At 40.3% G+C, this 15,485-nt stretch overlaps 1 protein-coding gene across 7 annotated transcripts in view; it reads left to right on the top strand.

Moving 5' to 3' along the window:
- FARS2 (phenylalanyl-tRNA synthetase 2, mitochondrial) overlaps positions 1-15,485 on the top strand; it is a 252,522-nt gene that overhangs the window by 169,044 nt on the left and 67,993 nt on the right. For 6 of the 7 annotated variants that reach the window (XM_086740258.1, XM_086740261.1, XM_086740259.1 and 3 more), the window contains one exon: positions 5,054-5,205. The exons of the other annotated variant lie outside the window; for it this stretch is intronic. In XM_086740258.1, the coding sequence (XP_086596384.1) occupies positions 5,054-5,205 (152 nt within the window). The remainder of the gene's footprint in view (positions 1-5,053; positions 5,206-15,485) is intronic. 7 annotated transcript variants of the gene reach the window in all.

Here is a 15,485-nt window from a genome sequence, read left to right as displayed (position 1 = left end):
ATTGAAATTCTTCCATTTCCTCCTTTGGATATATGTGTGTGTGTGTGTTTATACATAAATGTATATGTGCGTTTGCATACATGTATGAACATGTAGAATTTACTACATATAACTAAGAAAAACTTGATTTGGGGAAGGGAAGGACAGAAAACTTATCATAATGGAACATTGTGACTGCGAGTTTTAAGCCATGACAGCCAAGAAATTCAAAATTATGTTTCCTGCAGCAACTGTAATTTGTGTACGCTGGTCATAAATGCAAAAGTGTAAATCTAGAAGCATACACACTAATACACAAAACTTCATTATGTGCAAGGGGGCTAAGTTACAGTTGTAAATTTGCAAATTTGAATTTCATGCCTGTTATGTGTTTAAATTTCCTAAGATAACACTGAATTAATGTAGTTTCACCATGGAATATATTAAGAAAGGCTCAGCTATTACAGAAATGACGCTTTCATTTCAATAAGAATACGACGTTGCGTTAAAACTGTATGGTTTATGTACGTATTTCTCCAAAACCAGGGCAGTGCAGGACTGTTAAAGCTTGGCAGCCACGATGCTGCTAAGTCTCATATTTTTCTGACTTAGACTGGTGATGGCAGTAAAGCATGACTGACTTTTTACTAGCTTGGCTGCTGTGGATTTGCTAACCCAGTTTTTGATACATGTCACTGTTAACCTTGTTTTGTGTCCCCACTGTCAAAATACAAGTACAGCTTTTTCGTCTGCCATGTTGGTCTCTTGTTCATTGTGTCTCCTGGTCTGCAGCCAGCAGCTGGGAGGGAACGGAGTGAACAGCCACAGCACAAAACTTCTCCTGTCCCCTTGGCATGCTGCACTCATGGTTACTGCATCTGGGAAAACATTGGGGTTTTTTTTCCCCCTAATGCCAAATACTTGTGGGAAGTGCTGAGGTTCACCCTGGTTTTCAGGACTCTATGTGGCCTCATGCTGGCACATTCTCTGGCGCTGGCTGTGCGTTATCCCCAGCTGGTTTTCCTCCAGAGGTGAGGACTTCTGCCACATATTGTATTTTCTCTCCTGTGCAGCTCCAAGGTATCTGAATCCAGGCCAGCTGATGGTCCTTTGCTGTGTGCGGATGAACAGAGACTACTTTTATGCTGCCCACTTGATTCCTGCTGCCAAAGTGTCCAGAGTGGTGCCCTGGTGTGGCAGGGCCCAAGTATTTGCTATTTTATGCTGACAGATGAGTTCTGGTGGATCCTGTTGCTGCTTAAGATAGCTGTCCCCCAATGCCTCAAGCTGCTGCAATACTTCATCCAGCATATATTAGCATAAACCACTGAGAGAGGCAATTTTCAGCTGGCGACAGTGCACTGTGAACTGCATGGTGGAGGGACAGGCACATGTTTGTTTTATCAGCTGCTGCAGGGGCAGTAGTGTCCGGCAGAAAGGCAGAGCAGAAGGCTGAGGATGAGGAATGCACTAAACTATCACAAACCCATGGAGAAGAATCACAGCCCTGAGTTTTCAGTGATGCACTCCTAAGGTACATCTAGGCATGGGTGAGGCAGGCTGGCAGAGCAGGGAACAGCACTGGTGTCCAGCTACTCATTTCTAAACTAAAATTAGCATCCTGAGACAGGAAAAGCTTGCAGCTTTATTAAGTACTTGGCTTGTTTATTAACCAGAGAAGCAAGTGTGACTAATGACTAGTAAATATGTATCACTGAGGGTGGATCATCATAAGCTTCCATTTTATTATAAAAAAAAAATGATAGCAATTCACGACTCCTAAATACTTTCACCTTGGGTGACTGAAAAATGCAAAATGTTATTTGCAATATTCCCTACAGCATGGGCTCAGTGGAGTCCTATAGGTAGTGTAATTACTGGGAAAGCACTCTTGTTTTCCGATGCTGTTGAAGAGTGTCAAAGATAGTGCACTGCAGTGTTTGAAACAGAAAGTAAACAGAACATCTAAAGTAGCACTGTGATGACAAAACTCTGATGGGACCTCTGAAGGGGTGCAGAGTTGTCTGTGCATCAACAGTGCTGCCTGCCAGGTCAGTTCTACCTTCTAAACCTCTTTTCAGTTACTTGTAAATCTTTAAAAAAGCCCAGCAACACCCTGAAAACCAAAGGGAGTGATCAGGCAGTGGAAGGGAAGGATGGCAGGGCTTCCAGGCTTGGGCAGCGTGCTGGGAGTCAGTCAGGGCCAACATGCAGGCAGCAGAGGCAGCTAGTGTCCTGTTAGCTCCTCCAAGCACTGTGCTGGAGCACAGCGAAGTCATGAAGAGGACCTACCTGGAAGTGGTGGCTGGAGGTGACAGCAGAGCAGAAAATGCGGTAGGAAAACATATTGCACTCGAGAGGAGCCTCTCAAATGTCTGTAAATTCAAAAGGAAGTTTTCTTCAGGGCTGCCATTTGCCTTGAACCTGGAAAGGGATCAAAGTGAGCGGGCTTTAGACCACTCTGTTGTTAAAGGGCAGGAGACTATAGAAAGGAGGATGGTGATGGCAACAGGATCTGCTGGACCATAGTATTTATTTGCTGGGGTGCCTGAATACAAACTTAGTAACTTCATCTTGACCTGCCAGTTGGAGGCTCTTGTCCTATCCTCTTAGTGTTTTAGGTGCAGGTAATAAACAACTATGTAGCTCATGTTGCTCTACAACAAACAGATCAATACATTTGAGAACTGAGAATTTTATCCTTATGCCGACTTTAGTGTTGATATAATACTTACTGCAATGATATTGACTGCAGCCAGGTGGTGAAGGGACAATATAATACAGGTTTATTGCCTTGTCTTTTACCATAAAAGATTTTTCTGCTTTATAAGGCTCAGAGAAAAGGTTAGTACCTAATAATAAAAAGTTATGCTCACTGTTTTAAGCATTTGTCCTTCCAGTCTATGTAACACACACAAGCATACACACATGCATGCACAAACAAAATTACGACAGTTCTGTCTCTAAGCTAGTAACGCCATGGATTGACTCAAGGCACTTTTCTTATAGACTGGATAATCCAGGAGGGCTAGACCCTACGGTTTATTACACCTTTGAGTAACTTTGCTCACATGATATTTGATCACGCTGGTAATGTAAGTCAGACTGTTCCGGGTACATTTGCAAGATCTGACCACATTGAGTCCTTGTATACACCTCATTTTAAGTGGGAAAAACAGTGCTGTTTCCATGTGTCTAACGTAATCCTGCTGCTTTTGAACTTAATAGAAAATACTCATGCACTCATGCACTCACTATGAATTGTGGGTACTTTGTGCCTTTTGGGGTTTAGGATATTACTGAGTTACTTGAATGTGTAATTATTTTTCTTTAGTGTCCGTGTACCTGTGGAAATGAAGGGAGGCACCTGCCCAAATGGAGTAGTCGTGCTTAGACTTGTGAGCCGCATCTTCTAGTTGAGTAATTATGTGTCCTGAAGATGGGAGTTCAGTGAATTTTGGATTAGTCCCTGAAAATTTAGAAGTGTATTCAGTGGGTCACTGAAATACAGCAGTGGGAAATACAGTGGTAAACAGGGGTGAGATGAGAATATAAGGGTCTACTGCAGGATTATAACTTTATTTACACTAACACACGTACCAGGTTGTTGACTGAAAAGCATCTCCAGCATTTGCAGCTGTCGTTCATGTAGCAGAGATGTTTACATCTAATTCATTAGTGTTTCATCAAATCCTCTTATGTGATGGCTTTATTGTGTGATTTTTTTTTTTTTAATTTGATGTACAGGATATGAATTCATTGGACAAGTTTATTCCTTTAACAAGTTGGATAATCGTTTGTGATTCACAATTTTATTCACTGGGGGTTTATTAATTTAAAACTTGCACTGTATTCCTATCAGATATTTATTGACTGGTTTACACAGTATAGAACAGAATTTGTGTAAATCAGCAGACTGTAAATTTTCCTCTTTAACAGGTTTATTGCTTTAGCAGGTATTCACTTAGGATTTCACTGTTCCATCATAAAACATTCCCAGGCATGGAATACATTTTTCAGTGAGATAATATACTGTATAGACCAAGGTGTACACATCAACTGTCGTATACATATAGGCAAACTAAGAAAAGATGTTTTCTCCTTCAAACCCCAACAATCCTGTGCAGAAGTACTTATTTCATCTGCAGTGCACTAATGGAAGGCAGAAGTAAGATATTGTGTGACCTGGAGGGCATGAAAGAAGAGCATTACAATTTTCTTTTCTTCAAAGGGGGAAACGTCTCAACAAGGCAAGATCTGAAACCCATTGACTCCAGAGAAGTTTCATCAAAACTGAAAAACTAATAATTGTCTTGTTTTCTTTCTCTTCCTGTTTTTGCAAAGAACAAGTTACACTGCTCTGACCACAAGATGAGGTCTTTCTGTCTGCAGCAGAGATTCTCTTTTATGTTTAAAAATCTGTTGTCGTACTTGTGGAATTAATAATTATGCTAACAACGATACATTTTATTGTTGTTGTAGGTGTTTAGATGTCTATAAAAACCACTGGGAAATCAACCAATCCCTCTTTTTAAGCCAAAGTGTGGGGTCTTTTTGGTAACCTTTTAATAAGAAGGCACCTATTGATAAGGCTTTATTAGCATGAAATTGGACAGTACAAATAATAAACATATTGTGTTATGTAAGAATGGTATAAAATATATATAAATTTTATACATGAATGTGATAAGAAAAATAAATGTATAAAAAATCTGAAAAATGCTTTTAAAAAAGTGCAATTCTACTCAGTGAATAATCGTGTTAAAATGATCTCTTCCTTTTAAGCAGCTCTGATCCAAAAGTGTATTCAGGCTCATAAATGCTGATTTTAGCAAACAAAACAAGTTTCTTTCTTCTGAATGAATGAATTTAAGTGGTTATGAGTGTATCTTTGAAAGACATTTCCACGTATAAAATCTTGCATCTCAGTTGTTTACGAGGTCAGTTTGCACTTCAAAAAGCATTTCAGAAAGCTTCTAAATGTGTGCTGTGTGTGTTATACAAGTTCAAAACAGTTGTAGGTATACCTACCAAGTCCAATCACTTATAAAGGTATGTTTTTAATTTTTTTTAGCCGCTCAGCAGATATCCACCTTTGATAAATGACATCTCCTTTTGGCTGCCTTCTGAGACGTACTCTAAGAATGATTTCTATGATTTGGCTCGAACCGTTGGTGGAGACCTGATAGAAAAGGTTGTCCTGGTGGATGAATTTACCCATCCAAAGTAAGTGAAACTTTTAACACATTTGTCCTGTGGTCAGAATATAAATATTTTATAAATATTTCAGTTCTGTATACCAAAAAAAATCTTGATTCTTACAGTGTTTGCACATTTCGTTTTACAACATTCTAGGTGGACGCCCCATCCCTAGAAACGTTCAAGGCCAGGTTGGACAGGGCTCTGAGCAACCTGATCTAGTTGGAGATGTCCCTGCTTCTTGCAGGGAGGTTGGACTAGATGATCTTTAACCATTCTATGATTTTAATTCATTGTAAAGAACAAGACTGTATCTTAGAGAAAAATTGAAAAGCAAGTTTGTTGTGACTATGGATAACTTCTTGTTGTCGCTTGAAGTGCACCATAGTATCAGCACAAGTGCATAGATATTTAAGGCTGCTTGCATGAATGCTACTGAAAATATATTTGATTACCTTTTTTTCATGATGGTTAGAATACAGAAGCATCAGCATTAACTTTTTTTTTTGTAAAAATTGGAGTGTTGGACCCATTTTTGAAACTGTTCCTTTCCATTTGCTCATGCTGAATGTTTGCTGGATGTATAACACTGTTATACCTACAGTACTGTGTACTGTAACTGTCCCTTGCCACTGTTTGTCTACGTTCTTCCTGGTGATACCAAACATGCAATCATCTTTGTTGTTTCATCTTCTCTTTGAGAAAAATCATACATTCAGTGTAAGTAACTCTGTGCAGGCTGAAGGTTTGGAGAAATCTTGTTCCCTGCTCCCTCAAATGGAGGCAGTATTCTTCTATGATTACTCTTGCAGCTTGCTGGAGAATGCATATACATGGGGAGGGCCTTGCCAGCAGCACTGCGTCGCTCATGGCTTAGCTCATGGGTTGTGCTCCTCTTCTTTACTGAGACTAGTATCTTCCATACTAGTAGAGTGGTGAGGTGGGAACAAGATTCACTACTCTGGATTTCTAATGTATAGGTGTTCTCCTTTGATATACTTTGGCACATCCTGAACATATACCAACGATGGCAGTTGTTCAGCACAAGATCTTTTCTTCCTCCACAAGGAATACACCTGTGGTTCCCTCTGTGACTTCTGCAAATAGATGGGAAGGATGACTGCACTCTGAGAATTGTCACACAGATTTAGAACTTTCCTAGTATTGTCCTCTAAAGCCATTAAACCCTCACTCAGCAGACATCCAAATATGTTTTGATGCTGCAGGGAGGAAACATTTCTTACCTTCATGTCTGAAGAATGGCACTGTTTGGGTCATGGCACTGATGTTGGTAAGTGATGTTGTAGTCCTCTTAGTTTATTCAACTGCAGCAACAATAAAATAAATCTTTTAAGTGCCCCTTCAAAAAAACTAGTAATTCCTAGGAGATTATCAACCTCATTAAAAAAAGAATTTTAGATAAAGACTGCCTTTGACATAGTAGTTAATTTGCCCTCTCTTCTTAGAACAGGATGTGTGCAGACACAAGTAACTTGTGGACCAATGACGTAAGCCATGTAAGTCACTTTGTCTGTTCTCCAAAGCCTTTGGAAGACTGACTCTTTGAAAAGATGAATGTTCTGCTTAGTCTTAATTCCAAGATAATTGTCTTGTTACAGGAACAATACAGTGGCTTCTTTAATTCAGGGTTGCAGGAAAACCTTCTCACACAGGAATTAACATAAGAGATCATCAGTTGTGCTATGGATCTGTATGTTACAGATCTAGGTGCTTGTAATCATTATCTTGAATTTGTAGTGATTCTGCCTTGGAGGATGGGAGAAAAGTGTATAGGATAGGGAAGGCTACAGTGTTGCTGTCTTGAATGTTAGTTACTTACAGCCAGCTTAATAAGTTTGTGCTTGTAATTAATAACATCAAGAATTTAAAATTAATACTTTTTTCATCCTTTAAAAATACCAGTTTCATGAGGAATTAGGACATTTGGCAGTCTTATTTTCCTTCTTAAACTGCTTTTCTTAGTTATAGGACTATAAACTTTGGAAAATAGAAAATGCTGTACAAATAAAACTAATTTAGAACCCAGAAAGAGGTCTTTTAATTAAGGACCTTTGTAGACACTGTCTCTATGATACTGTGTAGTTGCTGTACAGACTTTTCTGTGGTTCAGAAACCTTTCAAGGTTCCACTGGTGGAACTGATAAGGTTCGAACTGATAACCATGCTGCAGTACGCTGCAATTACGGTGTGTATTAGCGGTGAAAATTTATTCCTCTACAGGGAAAAGGAAAGTGGGGGGAAAGCATGAGACAAGTGATTATTTAAACAAGGAAGAGACATCCGGGGAAAAAAAAAAAAAAAAAAAAAAGTAAATCTTGATTATCTGCTTTGTAAGGTGATAATGTTGAGACATCTTCCAGGAAAGCACAGGCAATTAAAAGATAGAGCAGGAAGAAGTCTTATTGCTGAAAAGCACAAATTTAGGAGAATACCAAGTACTAGGGTAAATAAGAGTCATTCAGCCTAAATGCATCTTAGGTAAGCCTAACTTAACAAGACACAGCATTGAGGTAAACTGAGTAATGTGAAGAAGACTTTCCAGAAAATAAACTTTTTGGTTCAGTTTAGCCTGCAAAGATTTTATTTTCTTCTTCTTACAGCTGAAGCTGATTGTAATGGATGACAACTGAGTGGGGCTAGATCAACTTTGAAGTGTTTCAAGCAGACAGTTATTTCATACTGAAGTCACATGTTACTTTCAGATGGAAAAATAAGCATTCCCTATTAGAAAATCATATACTGGCAGTAGTTAGGACGTGTAGACATTTCTGTGTGTATGTGTGTGTCATTCCTCTGAGTTCCTGTTTACCAGTGCAACAGGTAGACCTCACAGAGCAAAGAAATTCATGTGCTCTGTTCCAAGTAGAGAACTGAGTTTTAGCAACTAAATCGAGGTAGGTAGCTTTTGCATAAAGTGATTCTGGAAACCAGGATAACTGTAGGAATGCTCAACAAGAGTCCTGTGATCCACAAGAACTTCCTCCCTTTGGTTTCATTGCAGTGATTCCAAACAGGTCCATCTGCCCCAAATGCTCCTTTTAAGTCAAAAGTGTCAAACTAAAAGGAGAACATGGATTTTTCAGCTGTTCATGATCCCCACATGCCTCTCCATGTTATAGATGTTTGTCTGCACAAGGAGTCACATGACAGAAGATGGCCTGTGGATCTTAGCTGCCAAACAGCATTTGGGACCCTAGGCAGCTGCTCAGGGGGTTTAGATCCGTGGTCAGACTGGGAAATCTGGGAACAGAGGATCCTTGAATGAGAGAGGAGCATTACATGTGTGAGATGTGGCTCCTGCATTCAGAACATGCATCTAGGGGAGGGAGTGAATAGTACATGAGACTGAACAGGTCAGAGGATAATCCTGTCAGCTGCTGGTACCTTCCAGTCGCCCATAGCATAAAAGGCCATCACAGACCTGTACAACTGAGCGTGGATGGGAAAGTAAGGCCCACTGTCACCTCATTTTTAGGATATTAATGGAATCTAAATGTTGTATCAAGCTTTTCCTGATAACACAGTCAGGGTATAACTTAATCCAAAATGAATAATGCAGACTGTGGCAGTAACATGCCCATTATTGAAGCATATAAAGTATACATCAACAGATACGAAGAAAAAGTTGTGGCTTTGCTAAAGTGGCAAAGAAACTGAGTGAAACTGTGATGGTTATGTCAATAACGGGAGCAAGGTATCTGTAAGGCAAGCAGAATAGAGAAGAAACATCCCTTTGCAGTGAGCAAAGTGTTTTCCACAGTTCATCTTGCAGATTTAAGCTCTCTTTTGCTTGGTGCATTAGCCACAAACACTTAGATTTCATATGTTTGTTTAGTGGAGAATATTTGCCTATGCATGGTTTGTAAAATCTGTTCACTGGCTTGCCTTGAGTTGACTATTGCCCTATGCTGCATGAACCGTGTGGCTGGCCACCACAAGGCAATGGTACTGTTTCTCCTACTTGTTTGAATTATTTCTTTGAAATCCTTGGAGATCTTTAAGGACCTTTAAGCATTGCTGTACAAATACATGACAAGTAAGGATTTGTAGCTGACATTTTTCCCTTTGGAACATTCTAGTGAACAAACATTTGCAAAAACAAAGAGAATATTTTGGACTATGTTGATACTGAAAGGAGAAAAGAAAGTCAGGGTTTTTTTTTTTGCTTTGCAGTAGTTATTGTACCTTTCATATTTTTAAGTTCAGGTCTTCTACTCGAGTTGTCTAACCTGTCTAATCAATATGAATGACCTTCAGAAGTTAAATTGGAAAGTAATCCCCTTTTCAGTGGTCAACATCTCCAGTTTCAGAAAGGAAACAGATTTAACAGAGAAAAAGGAAGAGTGGCTGAATGGCAGTCAAAAGGTAGGAAAGTCTCTGCCCAGTAGGAGTAAGCAAATCAAAACTGCCACCGTGCAGAGAATCCCAGTAAGAGCAGTGTCTTGCATTTCTGAGACGTTCAAATAAGTATTGCAACCGCATACACATGAAATTCCAGGGACGGTAATGAAAGTGTACCTGTCCAAAGTAATAAAGGAAATACTGGCTAATCACACATGGTAGGTTACGTGGTAGAAATGGCAGAATATGTTTTTGACTTGAGTTGTCCCTGATGGAGAGGACAGACAGAGAGAAGAGTCCAGGGGCGAGTAACTGTCCCTTACAATGCAGCACCACAAAGAGAGTCTAGAAATGCTGAGGCTGCTTATTGCTGCTTTGGGTGAGCCCTGCAGATGTTTTTTTCAGGTTAGTATTGCCGTGTCTGTTCTCCTAGGTACCTTGCATCATCCTGTCAGGTGTGATGGCCTCATATCCTCATTCTGAAAAAGTATTTTCCACATTTTGCAGAGAGGTTGTTTTCCTGCTGGTCTGGGACCTGATTTTTTAGAGTTTGGTACTCAAATTTCCTTTTTGTTAGAAAAAGAAGGGAAGAAAGGAAGGATATGACTCCTTTGTAAGGAAGATACCTATGTAGGCTGAAAAAAGTATACAAAACTGTAATCAAGAAATGCACTGTGTCCTCAGTGGTACTTAAGAGGTAAATTTTTAATCAGAACAACTAAAAATACCCTGAAAAGGTAGTGTGGAGACAGTAAGGGGGGAAAAATTGGTTTGCTGAGTTTTGACAGCTACACTGTTAAAAATCTAAGTGGGGAATAGATAAGAAAGGGTTTATTCTTGTGTTTGAGTGAATTACTTGCACACTTCTGGGGTGAGCTGCCCCTTTGTAAGTCTATTAAGCAAAAGGAGAGGAAATGTACTGGCTGCTGTGAAGGAGGAAGGTAGGTGCACTGTGGCACCACCTTTAGAGACTTTGGGAGTACTCAGATGACCTGTGTCTATTCTTCTCCAAATAGTAAAAGAAACAGATCTGACAGTGAAGAGTCAGGTCCAATATATTGACTACTGTTTTGTGTCAATGCACAGTCCTAGCTCCTTGTTAGTATATAGAAAAAAACAATGTAATAACGTAATTTTTCTTTTATTGTACAATTTGTTGCACTTTTCCTTATCTACGTGGAAATCAAATCAAATACTTTTAGGTCTGATTATTTGTTGAAGCTGACTTGGTTTTCTCTTGCTTCTAGAAGAGGTGAATTAAGCAGAATAGTTCTGAAGCACTGCTTGCTGCCAGTATTACGCAAATTAAAACAATCAGTTCAGTCCCTGGACACCTTGTTGTTCTTCAGCCCGAGCACTTTACAATTTGCTGAGGGATTCTTTGAGATTACCTTTAACTGCTGAACTGGCAAAATCCCAGCAGCAACTTCTCTGCAGGAAAAACAACCCAGAAGCTGCTTTTGACAGTACTTAGCAGAGGATCAGTTTCCTATTAATGAACTGTGTTCTCCAGCTCCTGTAATGGATGTTGCAGACTTGTGAGTCCTTTTCACTCCCAGTGTGTGCGTGTCAGACATTCTCCTGTGCCCCAGACCAACCCAATGGCCAATGGTATTTGCTTGCTTCACATTTGGAGTGGCCTCAACTACTCTTCGCCTTCTTCCTCTTCCCTGCTCTTTCTTCTTTGAAAAGCAGCTGTGTAGAAATAGCAGCTCTGTTCTCATAGCAGCCTCTGCTTAGAGGTGGTCAGGGACTTTCTGACCAAATTTGTTGAGTAAAGATTGGACTGCCCAGAGAAGAGATGTTTTATGAAGATGTATGGGTTCTGGTCATGTCCAACCAGAGCCTGGGCAATCTGCCACCTGAGGGCTGAGATGGTGAAATTTTCATCCCAGCTGTCTAGAGGCTTAAAGGAGCTCAGACTTGGGCTTCATGGTTAACCACAAGGTAACCCTTCCATGCAGATTGCTACATGGTGCCAGGGTGTCTTGCACTTCCCACTTTCTAGCATTCTTGATGCCCTGCAGTCTCCCACCAAGACTGCAGCTGAGAGTTTAGTTTTCCCAGATATCCTGTGTAGTAGCAGGGGTGTTCATGGGGCACAGGGCAGCCATCTGCTAGTTTTTATTTTTGAGGAAATTGAATCGAAAAGCTTTTCATTCCTCCTTTTCCTCCCCAGCAAAAACATTCCAGATTGATTTACTAATTGAGTAAATATGCACATATTTTTGTTTAAAAAAAGACTTTTTCAGATATTTTAGAAATTCTGAATGTCAACCAACTCTGTTCCTGCTTCTTTACAGTACCTGCTGGGTGAAGTCAGAGATAGTAAAAATGAGCATGCACTTTTATAGCACAAGGCAGAAATTATTGTTTGATATGGAAGTAGACCTTTACAGTGCTATATTTATTATGTATACATATGTAGACTTGGAATTTGTTAAGCATCTTCTTCAAAGGTTTTTAAATGCTTGACCTAGAGCTTTTGAATTCCAATGTAGATTCAGATACCTAATTCCCTCAGGTTGCTTTGAAAGTCCCCCAAATAGCAGTTCCCTGCCCAAATCTAAGAGTGTCATAAAGAACTGTGAGAGGAGGGACAGAGAAGTCTAGTCTGTAGAAAAAACGTGCCCTTGAACTGTCTGACGTCTGCTTATGCTGGGCGTTTCTTGCTTCATCTCCCAGAAAGTCCCAGAAAGATGAACTTGAATTTGCACACTAGTAAATGCCTTGGCTTTGTTTTACAAAAAAGAAAAACAACAAAAAAAAAATCCTTGCTTTATACAATAAAGTGTGAGTTTTGTGACTTACAGCTTTTTACACAGCTTGTGGCTGCCCATTCAGACCTCTGATGCCAGTGTTTACTTGAAAGCTGTCTGGTGGGGACAAAAAAAAAAGAATAATCAACTGATCAGGAAGGACAAATTCTAGCTTCCCTCTGATCCTCAGTGTTCAGACATAACAACACCATACAAATAGCTGTTCTTAATGGCTTGCTATTGAAGTCTGAGGTTTCCTTCAAACCACTGTATTCAAATCAATTGTAGGGCAGACAGTGTTCTGCTGTACCATCCCTGGCTCTTCAGGTACTTCACTGAGAAAATCGTCTTCACTAACTGAAAATAATTTACTATTAATGAGCTTCAGTAGGAGTCCCATTATTCTTCTTTGGTGGGAGATTGGTGGCTAATATGCAGGCTTGTGGAAGGATTGGTATTCAAGAAAGGAAAAAGATGAAGTAACCACAGGTTCCCATTGGGGGGGGGGGGGGGGAGAGGGAGGGGAACACAGCCCTGAAGTGTGATCTATCACCAGTGATACTCCATAGGAAATGTAATCACCCTTCACGGGTAATGAGAAGAGAGGAAAACTTAAGTACGTGAGCCACACAGAAGACAAATGCCAACTCCCTTATGTATTCAGGCAGATGCAAAGGACAGCCTTGCTGTATAGAAAGGGGATAGCTGGAGTCACAATGAATCTTTCTAAGAGGCTGCTCGGCTGAAGAGCTTAACCTTTCTTTATCATGTCAACCTGGAGTCAACCATTCACTACCAGTTCTCAGATACAGCCCAGAAATCTTTGCCACAATTCCCAAAGCACTTCACGGGAGGCGTCACAGGAATTAGCACGGTGATTTATCGACAAGCAGTGGGCCGGTGAAAAATGGCCAAAGGAGTCAGCTGCCACAGGATGCACGCACGGGAGAAATAGTAGTAGGCTTGTGAGTGCTTCTGAGTTCGGAGAAATCCTAGTGAATCACTGCCCTTGTAGACCAGAGGTTGAGACCACTTCTGTGCAAAGCTGTTTTTCATAGTATGCAATTGTGAGCATACTACAGTTTAAGAAGCATTGCAATAGCTGTGAATATGTCAGAGACAGAGTGAAAGCTTTTGTAATCTCATTTGTTAGATGGTAAATACTGTGTTCTCTGAAGAGCTTGAAATCAGTTTAATCTTGCAGTGCATTTTGAAGGTGCTCTGTTTGGCAGCTAGGATGGAGGAAAAATTCAGTATGTGTAGGAGGCAAAGAGTCTTTCTTTCACCTAGTGCTTTGTCCCTCCCTTTCTACTGCATATCGACAGGGTTTTCTCTGCCTATGCCATTGCTTTGTCTATACCTGCTGCTGCCTGGGACAGTCATCGTTCTGCTCCGCTTTCTGCCTGAAGGTAGGATACAATAGCACTCCCCTCTACCCTTGGTCTCTACCTCTGCCCCCTCCATTTACCTACAGTAACACTGTAGCTGGCCATCCTACCCCAGCAGGCTAGGAAGTCAAGGCGGACCAGTCCCGTAAAGGCCACCAATGATGGATGCCCATGCTGCAGGATGGGAATCCCTGCAAGAGACTATGGATGAGGGAGGGAAATGTGTTTTGGCTAGGTCTCAGATCTGTGCCTGAAACTAGTTTTTTTTAAAAAAAACAATGGGCATATCCTTCATGTAACTTTTATCCCACTCTTCCTTAATCAGTTTTTAAATGAACTTTAGCATGAAAGCATGGTATGTTTGTTTTCTGTAGCATGCTAGCAGTGTGAAGAAGCAACACATCTGTAGCTGATCCAGAGTTTCTCTTAAATTCTCTTGAATTCTAGAATGGAGATCCACATGAGGAGGTAAAGATGACCCTGTTTACTTATTTCTTACAAGAATCCTTCTAACCACAGAAAGCAGCCACAGTTCTGAGACAGCCACACCAAGCATTTCTTAGGATGATGAAGGACATTGCTGTACCCCGTGTGTTGAAAATTGCACGTGTGCAGTGCCTGCACACATTTGCATTCGTCTCTTGACAAGGCCTTCACAGAACTGTATTGAGGGTGGGAAGGTGGCCATGCCCCTAATTCTTAGTCTGGATTCAGCCAAACATACATCCTGTAAAGCTGACAAGATGGGAGATGAGAGGAAAATGTCTTTATACGCCCCTCTTCACTTCCTAGTATTACTGCACAGAAGAGAGATTAATTTAGCACTAAATAATTAATCCTGTTCTTTATATTTTATGGATCCAGAATACATTTTTGTAGGGAAAAAAAACCCTATAGCTAGGAAGGATTTCTTGAAGCTGAGTCAAAGCATTAAGCAGCTCAAAGGTTATTTATCTCCATGCTGGAAAATGTCAACATTTAGGCTGAGGAAAAAAGGTTTTCTTTAATTTCAGAACAGACAAATGTCAGCATTCCTGAAACAGATCACAGCATCTTCCCATTGTTTGTGTCGTGCTTGATGGATATTTTCTTTTAACCTACCAGTTAACGTTAAATAATTTGTTTAAGAAAATTGTTGCTAAGTTCTATCAAGTGCTAAACATCCTTGTCTGTGGGTAAAGTGAATTCATGGGACTGTGCACCCCATAAGATCTGTGTGTTATAGAGATGGACCTGAGCTGCAAAACTCACAACTGGATGGTGACTGCTGCTGTTCCAAATTCCTCCGGAATTCAGGTTTCTGTCCTGCTTCTCTCAAATGCTATCTGGTAACATTAATATTAACACTAACACCATGCAACTGATCTATTATTTATCAGGCAAGGGAAGGGTGCCTTTTAAAAATTATTCTGAGGATGAGGAAAAAATTTATCTTTAGTGTTTTCATGCCTATTAGTACCCATGTGCGACAGATGGTTAGGAAGTGAATGACTGTTCATACTTGTAACATTTGAGTAGTTTGTGTTCATACTTTGTGAATGAACACCAGAAAGGAGGTAGATGAAAACTGATTTAATGTAGTTCTTGTGGGGTTTTTTATTACTTTTATATATGAATGTCTCAAGGTTCTCAGCTGACATATTGCCACCCTCATCCTGTGGGCCAGCAAAACAGGAGGCCAAAGTATTAAGTGACAGTCTGACAAGCCACAATGGAAATTTAACAGTTTGGGTCAGGATGTTGCCTTCAGTTATGCTGGGTGGATGGGATGTGTATTGAGCAAGTGAAAATCAACTAG

Source organism: Chlamydotis macqueenii, chromosome 2 (genome assembly GCF_036417535.1).
Source record: "Chlamydotis macqueenii isolate bChlMac1 chromosome 2, bChlMac1.mat, whole genome shotgun sequence".
In the NCBI taxonomy this organism is placed as follows: Eukaryota; Metazoa; Chordata; class Aves; order Otidiformes; family Otididae; genus Chlamydotis; species Chlamydotis macqueenii.
Note: the sequence above shows the minus strand (reverse complement) of the source record. Positions and strands in the feature narration are given on the sequence as shown.